At 35.2% G+C, this 12,109-nt stretch overlaps 1 protein-coding gene across 20 annotated transcripts in view; it reads left to right on the forward strand.

Moving 5' to 3' along the window:
• CDC42BPA (CDC42 binding protein kinase alpha) overlaps positions 1–12,109 on the forward strand; it is a 290,294-nt gene that overhangs the window by 170,914 nt on the left and 107,271 nt on the right. For all 20 annotated transcript variants that reach the window (XM_020915209.2, XM_020915219.2, XM_070474422.1 and 17 more), the window contains exon 11: positions 5,380–5,502. In XM_020915209.2, the coding sequence (XP_020770868.1) occupies positions 5,380–5,502 (123 nt within the window). The remainder of the gene's footprint in view (positions 1–5,379; positions 5,503–12,109) is intronic.

The raw sequence follows: 12,109 nt of genomic DNA on the forward strand, positions 1-12,109 counted from the left end.
TTTCAGCATTTCTAGTGGAGGTGAACTCTCAGCTTTTATTTGTCTTGGAAAACCTTTATTTATCTTTCATATCTGAAGAATAACTTTTCCAGATAGAGTATTCTTGACTAGGAGCTTTTATCTTTTAATACTTTGAGTATGTTATTCTGCTCTCTCCTGGCCTGTAGAGTTTTGCTGAGAAATCTGCTTATAGCCTAATAGGGATTCTTTTGTAAGATACTTTCTTTTTTTCTCTGACTGCCTTTTAAATTCTTTCTTTAGTATTGACTTTTGACAGTTTTCATTCTAAAATGTGTTGGAAAAGATCTTTTTGCATTGTGACAGCAAAGTGTTCTATTAGCTTCATAGAATTGTATGTCCAGTTCTTTCTCCAGGTTTTGGAAGTTCTCACCTATTATTTCATCAAATAAACTCTCTGCCCCTGCCTCCCTCTCTTCTCCTTCTGGATCTTATACTTTTAAAATGGAGTCTGATAACTCTTGTCGGATTTCTTCACTTTAAAGAAAATTTTAGTTCTCACTCCCCTTACACCCAAATCATTTCTCAACTCCTGTCCTCCATATGGCTTATTCTTTCTTCCGTCTGATCTTTTCTACACCCAGTGCTTTCTAATGCAGTATTTCTCTCACTTATTGAGTTCTTCAGCTCCAGAATTCTTGTTTTGTTCTTTTTTGTAATATCAGTCTCTCTTGTAAGAGCTCCTTCTATTCATTAATTTTATTCCTGACTTCACTGAGTTGCCTTTCTGTGTTTTCTTGTAGCTTGTTGAATTTCTTCATGATTATTTTGAATTCTTTATCAGTTATATTGAAATATTCTGTATCTTTGAGACCTAGAAAATTTTGACCTAGAAAATTGTCATTTTCTTTTTTGAATACTGTATTACGTGGGTTTTTATAGTATTTCATGAAATGTGTCTCTGCCATAACATTGAAGTAGCAAACACCTTTCTTACATAGGTAAGGTTTTACTTTGACCCTTAATTCAGCAGATCGGCAATCAGAAGCCTTTCTTTTTCTTTCCAAAAGGTGGCGCTATAGCACAAATTTTGGGTTTCTCTTCCCAGAGCTGACTCACCACTAAAGTTTGGAGTGTGTGCATGGTAAAAGCTGTTGGCAGAGTCTAGGAAGTGTATACTTGGCACCTGGGCCTTTTTGGTGGAAGAACCCAGAGATTTGTGGACAGACAGCAGGAAACGCATTCCTTCATTTCTCTTTGCCTGCCTTCTTTCCTTCCGTACCCTCCCCGTCCCCTTCAGCCACTCTGCTCTCACGCATCACTTTCACTTTCTACCTCCTCTTCTAGAGAGGTCACTGCTGCCAGTACCTTGGATCTGTAGCCTCCTCCAGGGGCCAGTCGACCCACTTTCAAATGTGGATGCAGTGCAGAAGCACTTTTGTTCAGTTATGGATATCCAATTAATTGTAAATTGAAGTGGAGAGGAAAAAGGAATGATTCACAGGGACACAGTACTGATCTCACTCAGTTTTAACTTTTAAACGGTGATATGCATAAACTGTACAAGTATTCTAAAGTGTACTCCTTATAAATGTTTATATTAGTGTACTTTTATGTAACCTCCACCCCAATCAGTATATAGAAATTTCTAGCATAGAGTAAAGTTCCATCATGCTCTCTTCCCAGTTTGTAACCTACAACTCTGAAGTAAACAGTATTCTGAATTTTTCAGCATTAATTTTACCTTTTCTTGAAGCCCTACAGTATCTACATTCATACAGTATGCATGTTCATACAGTATATTGTCATTTGTGTCTATTTTTTTGATAACACGGTTTTCCATGTTGTGTGTATATCAGTAGTTTGTCCTTTTTTAAAACTGCTGCTTATATAACATTATACATAAATACTAAAACAAATTATCCAATGTCTGAATTTTCTGGCTTTTATTAAAAAATAAAACCGATTGGATGGCTTATAAACAACAGAAATTTATTTCTCCGAGGCCTGGAGGCTGGAAGTCCAAGATCAAAGTGCCAGCATGGGCACTTGAGGATTTATAGCCAGTGCCTTCTTGCTGTGTCCTCACCTGATGGAAATGGCTAGGGATCCCTGGGTTCTTTTTTATAAGGCTCTAATCCCATTCTTGAGGGCTCCACTCTTATAACTATAACTTAAACACCTCCCAAAGCCCCACCTCCTTATTACATCATTTTTTAGTAGGATTTCAACATAGGAATTTTTTGGGGGGACACAGATATTCAGACCATTTCATTCAAGCTGTTGTTGTTGAACATTTGAGTTATTTCCAGATATTGACTATTAGAAGCATGGTTTCTGTGAATGTTGTTATGTATTTCTTTTGATGGTCATTGTACTTATTTCTGTTGGATATCTACCTAGCAGTAGGATTTCTGGGTCCTGGGATAGTGTATTTTCTGCTTTAGAAAATATTGCAAAGAGTTTTCAAAAGTAATTAATTGCATCAATAGTTTCACTAATAATGTATGAGTTTCACTTGCTGTGTATCCCCATCGGAACTTGATATTATCAGCTTTTCAAAACTTTAACTATTCTGGTATGTGTATATTGGAGTTTTGCTATGATTTTAAATTTGTATTTTCCTTGTAGGTAATAAGGTTGAGTATCTTTTCATATATTTACTGTCTATTTGAATATTCAGTCTTGTGAATGTTCTTACCCCCTTTTTTCCATTAGGTCTTTACATGTCTTTTAAATAAGTTTTATTTTACCACTTCACAAACAATATCAGACCCTTATAACAGTCCTTTATGTTGTTGTTTTATAGTTTACCTGTTTCTGTGTTGTAAACCTTTCAATATTTTTATTCTTGCTTTAAATATTTACTACTCATTTATTTTTAAAATATCTTTATTTACCCACATATTTACTCTTTTTGTATTCTTTATTTTCTCCTAGTGATCCATGTATCCATCCAGAACCTTTTTTCTTTAGTCTGAAAATTTTACTTTAGTGTTTCTTATGATTACATGTGTTGTGACTAAATCGCTCAGATTTTGTTTGTCTGAGATGCCTTTATTTTGCCTTCATTTTTGAAGAATATTTGCTGGTTTAGAATTCTAGCTTGGAAAGTGTTTTCTTTCAGTGCTCTACAGATTTCATGGCATTGTTTTCTGATGTCCAGTATATTTGAGAAGTCAGCTGTTAGTCTTGGTTTCTTAAATATACTCCAGCTGTTTTTAAGTATTTCTCCTTAACTTCAATTTCAAGCAGGATGGCTATGATCTACCTGGTACAGTTTCTTTGTGTTAATGTAAATCCTGTTTGGGATTCACTGAGCTTCTGAATACTTGATTGATATCTTTCATCAATTTTAGAAAATTCTGTTCATAATCTCTGAATATTTCTTTTGCCCCATTCACAATCTCCTCTCCTTCTAGGACTCCAGTTACATATATCTTAGACTGTGTCCCTTATTCCTTTTATTCTCAGTCTTATTCCTTCTGTTCTTAGGTTTTTTTGGTGCTTAATTCTCTACTGACTTGCCTGTAGCTTCATGTGTCTTGTCATCTGCTGTATCTGTTCTGATATTAAGTCCATTCAATGAATCTTAATTTCAGATATTGTCTCTTTTAGTTCAGGAATATCCATTTGCTTTATTCTTACAGTTTTCAGTTCTCCATTGAAAGTCCCCATTGTTTGTTTACTTTTTCATTTGTTTTCTTTAATGTATTAATAATAGTTTTTTCAAAGTCCTGACTGCTAATTAAAACGCCTGGAGAGAGGAATAGTTGTTGGGTAAACAGCCCTAACAGGGCTGCATAGTAGATTTGTGTGCCTGTGAGGCCAGCTGGATAGGTTGTCTCTTCTGTGGTTAAAGTCACTAAGGATAATAATAAAAAGAGTTGTAATGAAAAGAAGGACAGCGGGTAACTATGATAAACAGGAAATGGGCATTTTAGAAGATCTGGGATTTACAGGAAGGACAGAGGTGTCAAAGAGGAACAAGGATACCTCCTGCACCTCCGTACCCTGCAATGTGGGGGTGTAGAAGGAAAAAAGCGACTAACGTCCAGTGGATATTTTTATGCCTCCCCATTTTCTACTCTCAACTTAGATGTCTTAAAAAAATGAAAAGATGTTTTTTAAAAATAATAAATACAGAATGTACCAATTGTTAACATGTTTTTGAACCCAAAGAAAAAAAAATGTGTAAAAAATTCTGGATGTGAAAAGTCATGACTGAATGCACAATATGGTATATCTTACACCTTTAATTCAAATTAACAAATATTGACCACCATGCATATGAATATAATGATACTGTTCTCTATACAGATGATGAATATAAGCTAGAAAATCTCCATCTTCTGAAGGTCGCAGTCCCTTGGAGTTTTAAATATATATAAATAAGTAATATATGTATATAAGTAATACATTACATAAAGCAATGTATGCATAAGATTAGTAATCTAAAGCAATCAGTAATGATTTGTGCTAACAAAAAGTGAGGTAGAAACTTACTATTTGGGATCCTTCCATAAGCTGGCAGAATAACTATTTAAGTAATATGTTACATAAAGCAATGTATGCATAAGATTAGTAATCTAAAGCAGTCAGTAATGATTTGTGCTAACAAAAAGTGAGGTAGAAATTTACTATTTGGGATCCTTCCATAAGCTGGCAGAATAACTATTTTAGGACCATTTCTATTTTTCCACCTCTTTTGATGGTGTCTGGAAATATGCCTGCCTAGATTTAATGCTTCTTTAGTACCCTTTATCTTTCAATTAGAACAAGTTAAAAGAATTATCCCTATTTTAGCTAAGTTGATGAGCCAAGTCATCTGTAGGTGGATTTCCGTTTTCATACATGAAATTTGGAAGGCCAACACTTCTACATATTTTGTATTAACTTCTTTAAACCTCTCTTCATACACCAGTGGAGAAGGAAATGGCAACCCACTCCAGTACTCTTGCCTGGAAAATCCCATGGATGGAGAAGCCTGGTGGGCTATAGTCCATGGGGTTGCAGAGAGTCGGACAGGACTGAGCAGCTTCACTTCACTTTGCTTCATACGCCAGACTCAGTTTTTCATATATCATCTGACACACATTTTGATGACAGCTTATGGTAGGATGAAAGGGAACTGAATAGTTGACTCACTGGCAGAGTGTACCAACAGTGTTTAAAACTGAAGACCACACATATTAGAAGGTAGATAGTTTCCTACGTATATTATAATTCTAATGACATAATAACTCTAGTGGAGTTTTGTGACTTAATTTTAATCTGTTTACATGCTTTTTTGGTCAGTGGGTAGATGCTTTGATCAGTTGAATTAAATAAGGATTTCCCTAGAAAGAAATATATTGGCATTAGTTTTTCAATTTTAGAATGTGTGTATATTTCTCATTCTTTCTTTCTTTATTTTTTAAGAGTCAACGCAGACTGTCCAGGCTCTGCAATATTCAACTGCTGATGGTCCACTAACAGCAAGCAAAGATTTAGAAATAAAAAGCTTAAAAGAAGAAATTGAAAAACTAAGGAAACAAGTAAGAGGTAAATTCCTACGATTCATTTTTAATTCAGTTTAGTAGATGTTTTTTAGTGTTTTATTCACACAAAGAACATTTATTGAGTGCCTGTTGATGTGTTATGTGATGTGAGCAATATGCCAATGAGGGAAAAGCAAACAAGACTGGCTCTGCTGTCAAGGAGCTCATATTTTGGTCTTGAAAAAATGTAAAGAAATAGTTTTTTGCAGTATATGGGCAAAGGCCAGAAGATAAAATAAACACAGGTACATGGAGACTGCACAAAGAGGAGCACCTTACCCAGATTTAAGTGAAAAAACATGGCTTTTTGGGAGGACCTGTTAGTTTGGAATAATTAGTTGAAATTTGTCTGGCAAAGCATTTAAATGAGTAGTTCATTTTTCAGTGTATTGTTGAAGTTAATTGAAATTAATTATGATAATTGTCGATATGCCTATTATATCTATTCATCATTTATTCCATTCAATAAATATTTATGTACTAGGCATTATTTTATGCTCTTGGGATACAGTACTAAACAAACCAATAAAAATTCTTACTGGAGTGGAGGGCAAACTATGTACTTCTTTAAATGATATGGTATGTTGGAAGCTGATAAGTGCTTACAAATAGAGGAGAATAAGGAGAATGGGTCAAAAGTGTAACATGCTGCTGCTAAATTGCTTCAGTCGTGTCCGACTCTCTGCAACCCCATATACATATACAGCAGCCCACCAGGCTCCCCGGTCTCTGGGATTCTCCAGGCAAGAACACTGGAGTGGGTTGCCATTTCCTTCTCCAGTGCATGAAAGTGAAAAGTTAAAGTGAAGTCACTCAGTTGTGTCTGACTCCTAGTGACCCCATGGACCTCAGCCTACCAGGCTCCTCCATCCATGGGATTTTCCAGGCAAGAGTACTGGAGTAGTTTTATTTTAAATAGGGTGGTCCACATAAGCAAAATATTGAAGAAGGTAAAGGGGATTAACCATACAGTTAAATGGGAAACACATGATCCAAGAAGACAGCTCAACCAGTGCAAAATCCCTATGGTCAAAAATATGCCTTGTAAATTCAAATTAAATAGAAGACAGCATGGCCAGAGCAGACTGAACAAGCAGGTGGAATGGGTGGAGATGAGGATAGAGAAATAAAGAGGTAAGGAGGACTCATTGCCTGATCAATGGAGTCTTACTGACTGGTCTTTGGTTTGTTCTGTGAGTGAACCTTTTGCAGGTTTTAGAGGCATCACATGATCTCAGTAAGTATAGGGGGAGAGAAAGAGTGGAAGGAAGAAGAAAGGTCCTGTTTTAGCCAGGAAAGCCAGACCCCTCTAGAAAAGTGGTTTTAGGCCAAAACAAGTAAAGAAAAGAAGGAATCTGACAGTGTCTTTTATAAAAAGGACTATTTAAAATACAGTATTAAGAGACAAGGAGACTTAAAATTTGAGCATAATTTATGCTGTTCTATTTTTTAAGTATCTCTTTTCTTAAGAAATATATCTTCATCAAATTTCTGTAGGTTTATCTTTCTAAAAATGAGTAAGATTTGGAATATGATAAATAGAAAAATTTACTTTGATGTCAACACCAAAACGTTATGTAGCACTTAGTATATTTGAGTTTTATGGCACTAAAAAAAGCAGTGGAACACAAGACCCCAGATAGTATGGTTACTAATGTATCTTCAAAGAGGTGATATGGATTTGGAAAACTTGTTTACATAGACCTATCTCACTTACGGGCTTCCCTGATGGCTCAGATGGTAAAGAATCTGCCTGCAACTCGGGAGATCTGGGTTCAGTCCCTGGGTCGGGAAGATCCCCTGGAGGAGGGCACAGCAACCCACTTCCAGTCTTCTTACCTGGAGAATCCCCATAGAGGAGCCTGGCGGGCTGCAGTCCACGGGGTTGCGAAGAGTCAGACACGACCGAGCGACTAAGCACAGCACATCTCACTAACATCTTCTCGGAGGGCTTTTTGGTTTTGTTTGTTTGTTTGTTTGTTTTAAGATTCCTTGGGATTTTCTTTGCTGACCATTATGCAGCTGCAAGTAAGAACAATTTTCTTTTGCCCTTTCTGATCTGGGTGCTTTTTCTCTTCTTATTTCACTGGTTAGAACTTGTAGCACTTTGTGGTAGAAGACTGGTGAGAACAGACATCCTAGTTTCCTTTCCTATCTTAGGGGGAAAGCATTAAGTCTTTCACCTTTAAGTTTAATATTAGCTGTAGGATTTTTATAGATACTCTTTATCAAGCTTTTTATATTACAGAAACTCTCCTCTATGTCTGCATTTCTAAGGGTTTTATGAATGAATATTGAATTTTGTCAAATATGTTTTTTGCATTGATTGATACAAGCATGTTTTTTCCCTTAGTTAGCCTGTTACTATGGTGAATTAAATTGGTTGATTTTGAAATATTAAATCAGTTTTATATTCCTGGGATATATACATCCCTGATCATGGTGTATATTTATTTTTATAAATTAATTCCATTTTCAGTATTGTTAATCTGTATACATGAAAGATACTGGTCATTGTATCTTTTCTCCTTTTTTATATTACCTTTGTCTGAGTTTTTAGTTTGCTTTTCCTTTTTTTTTTTTTAATGAAATATGATTGATGTGTAACATTATGTTAGTTTCAGGTGCACACATAACAATTCAGTATTTGTATATGTTGTGAAATACTCACCTTAGTAAGTTTAGTTCACTTCCACCACCATACAGTCACAATTTTTTTGTGATGAGGACTTACAAGATCTGTTATTAACTTTGAAATATACAGTATGGTATTATTTACTGTAGACAGCAGTGTTTTATATTACATCCCCAGTGTTTATTATATAACTGGAAGTTTGTACCTTTTGATCATCTTCCCTCCTTTAATATACCCTGCACCCCGGTCTCTTAGAACCACCAATATTCTTTATATCCATGAGTTTGAGTTTGTTGTTGTTTTAGATTCCAACTATAAGTGAGATTTTACCATATTTGTCTTTCTCTGTCTGATTTATTTCAGTTAGTGTAATGTGCTCAAGGTCCAATTCATATTGTCACAAATGGCAAAATTTCTTTTACCTTTTATAGCTGAAAAATATTCTGTTATATATACACACACACACATTTTCTTTCATCCATCAGTGGGCACTTAGTTTGCTTCTGTGTCTTGGCTACTTTAAAATAATGCTGCAGTGAATATGAGAGTGCACACATCAGTGTTTTGTTTCATTCTGATAAATGCCCAGAAGTAGTATTGCTGGATCATATGGTAGTTCTGTTTTTAATTTTTTGAAGACTCTCCATACTGTTTACTGTAGTAGCTGCCCCAATTTACATTTCCACCAGTACTGCAAAAGGGTCTCCTTTTTGCCACATCTTTGCCAACACTTTTTATTTCTTATCTTTTAGATGACAGCCATTCTGACAGGTGTGAGATAATGTTTCACTGTGATTTGATTTACATTTCCCTGATGGTGATGTTGAACACCTTTTCATGTTGGCTATCTGTATGTCTTTTTTTAGAAAAATGTCTCTCTCGCTTCCCTGCCCCTTTTTGGATGGGATTATTTGTCTCTATTAACTTGTTGACCTTAAAAATAAAAGTCAGTTATTTTTCCAGAAAAAAAAATAATGGCTTTATTTGGGAATACCAGAGAATGCAATGGGGCAAGCAAGTCATAGCAAAATCCATAGGCAAGTCTAAAAAAGTAGAGGAACATTATTTTATAGAGAAAAATGAGAAAATTAAGAAAGATTGTTTTGAGTGAAAATTCATTGGAGAAAAGTGAGAGTTCAGGGTGATGATGGTTTCTCATTGGCTGAGTTCCTGGGGTAGTTAATTTTTTGTAGGAGATGCAATGTACTGTCTTTCCTGTTGAGGCCTGTAATTGAGGCTTCCTCTCTTGGGGTCTATAATCTTTCTGTAATTGATGTAGAGAGGTCTGTGTTGTGTTTCCCCCGTCTGGCCTCCCAACTCCATTTTAGTGAGGCTTTTATTAATTTTCACAGACACCCTGTCAGATATTTGATTTAAAAACATTTTCTCCCATCCCATATGTTGCTTTTTAATTTTGTTTATGGTTTCCTTTGCTGTGCAGAAGCTTTCTAGTTTGATTTTTTGATCAAAATTTATTGACTTTTGCTTTTGGCTGTGGTGTCAGCATAATTGCTCTATAGCTGGCCTCATAAAGTGAGAGTACTCCCTCTTTTATTTTTTGGAAGAGTTTAAGAAGAATTGACATTGATTCTTATTAAAGTGTCTGGTAGAACTCACCAGTAAAGTCATCAAGTCCTAGATTTTTCTTTGTTGGGAAGATTTTGATTACTAATTCAGTATTCTCACTCTAGTTGCTTAAACTGTAAAGCTAGGTATCTTGAGTTTTGTTTTGTTTTGTTGTGTTTAATGCTATGAACTTCCTTCTTAGAATTGCTGTTGCTGCATTCCATAAGTTTTGATATATTCTTTACATATTCACTTGTTTCCAGATTTTTTTGAAATTCCTTTTTTAATTTCTTTTTGACCCACTGGTTACTCAGGAATGTGTTAATTTCCTCATTTTTTTGAATTTTTCCAGTTTTTCTCTTTACTAATTTCTATTGTCATATAACTTTGTGGTTGGAAAAAGTCCTTGGTATGATTTCAGTCTTTCTAAATTTGTTAAGACTTGTTTTGTAACCTAACTTGATGTACCCTGAAGAAACGTTCCATGTGTTTGAGAAGACTGTATATAGTGCTGCTGTTGGTTGGAATTTTTTGATGAGGTCCTAGTGGTCTGAAATATAAGCCATGTCCACTGTTTCCTCATTGATTTTCTGTCTAGATAGTGTATCCATTGTTGAAAGTAGAGTAGTGAAGTCCCCTACTATTATTGTGTTGTTGTCTATTTCTCCATTCGGATCTGTTGTATGTGCTTAATATATTTAGGCACTACAATACTGGGGTCATAAAAATTTATAATTATTGTATCCTGTTGATGAGTTGATCCCTTTATTATTATGTAATAACCTTTTTCACTTCTTGTTACTATTTTTGACGTATCCTCCATTTTGTCTGATAAAAGTGTGGCTGCCCTTGTTCTCTTTGGTTTCTATTTGCATGGAGTATCTTTTTCCATTCCTTCATTTTGAGCCTGTGTGTGTCTCATAGGCAGCAACTAGTTGGGTATTGGTTTTTTATCCATTCAGTCACTTGAGGTCTTTCTTGGAGAATGTAATCCATTTATAATTAAAGTAATTATTGAATAGGTATGGATTTACTAATGTCATCTTATTGTTTTCTGACAGTTTTATAATTCCTTTGTTCCTTGCTTCCTCTCTTATTGACTTCATTTGTTAATGTTGTTGCTCAGTTGTGTCCAACTCTTTGTGACCTCATGGACTACAGCATGCCAGGCTTCCCTGTCCTTCACCATCTCCCAGAGTATGCTCAAGCTCATGTCCATTGAGTCAGTGATGCCATCCAGCCATCTCATGTTCTGTCATCCCCTTCTCCTGCCATCAGTCTTTCCCGGCTTCAGGGTCTTTTCCAGTGAGTCAGTTCTTCGCGTCAGATGGCCAAAGTATTGGAGCTTCAGCTTCAGCATCAGTCCTTGCAATGAATATTCAGGGTTGATTTCCTTTAGAATTGACTGGTTTGATCTCCTTGCAGTCCAAGGGACTCTCAAGAGTCTTCTCCAGCACCACAGTTCAAAAGCATCAATTCTTTGGCGCTCAGTGCATGGATGATTTTTCCATAGTGGTGCTTTGATTTCTTTCTCTTTCTCTTTCATGTATCTCCTGAAAATTTTTGCTTTGTGGTTTCCATAAGGCATGCATAAAATATCATATTATAGTCTATTTTATGTTGATGACAGCTATTTATTCTCTTGGTTTATTATATAATTGTTTTAATTATTTCCTCTTCAGCTATTTTAGAAGCACATCAGACAGGGTTATAATGTTTTCTTAAACCATGAAGTATAATTAAGAAAACTTAAGGGGAGAAAACAATTCTATTGTATTTACCCATATTTTTACATGATGTTCTTCTTTCTTCCTGATATTGTTTAATTCCTTGTTTTGTTGTTTGCTTTCTATTTAGAGACTTTCCTCTAACTATTTATTAAAGGAAGGTCTGCTATCAACAAATTCTGTTTTTCTTCATCAGAGAATGTCCTCATTTTCGCTTTATTCCTAAAAAAATATTTTTGCTGGACTTAGTCTATATTGCAAGTTTTCTGGTTTTTTTGTTTGTTTGTTTAGGCATCTGAAAAATACCATACTGCTTCCTTTAGGTTTCATGTTTTCTGAGGAGACATTCACTATCATTCTGAGTATTTTTTTCCCTTTACACAAGATGTTTTTTTCTTGACTGCCTGCAAAGTTTTTCTTTTTCTTTAGTTTTCTTGGTTTAATGATGTGCTTTGGCATGAATTTCTTTGGGTTTATTCTATTTGGTGTTTGTTCATCTTCTTCAATCTTTAGGTTTATTGGTCTTGCCACATTTCAGAATTTTTTGACTAGTTTTCTAAGTACTTTTACAGACCTGCCTACCTTCTTGTCTTCTGAGACTCTGATGACACAAGTGTAAGATCTTTTGTTATTCATCCCACAACTCCCAGAGGTTCTGTTCATTTTTGTTTTCATTTTGTTTT

This window comes from Odocoileus virginianus, chromosome 11, assembly GCF_023699985.2.
Source record: "Odocoileus virginianus isolate 20LAN1187 ecotype Illinois chromosome 11, Ovbor_1.2, whole genome shotgun sequence".
Lineage (NCBI taxonomy): Eukaryota > Metazoa > Chordata > Mammalia > Artiodactyla > Cervidae > Odocoileus > Odocoileus virginianus.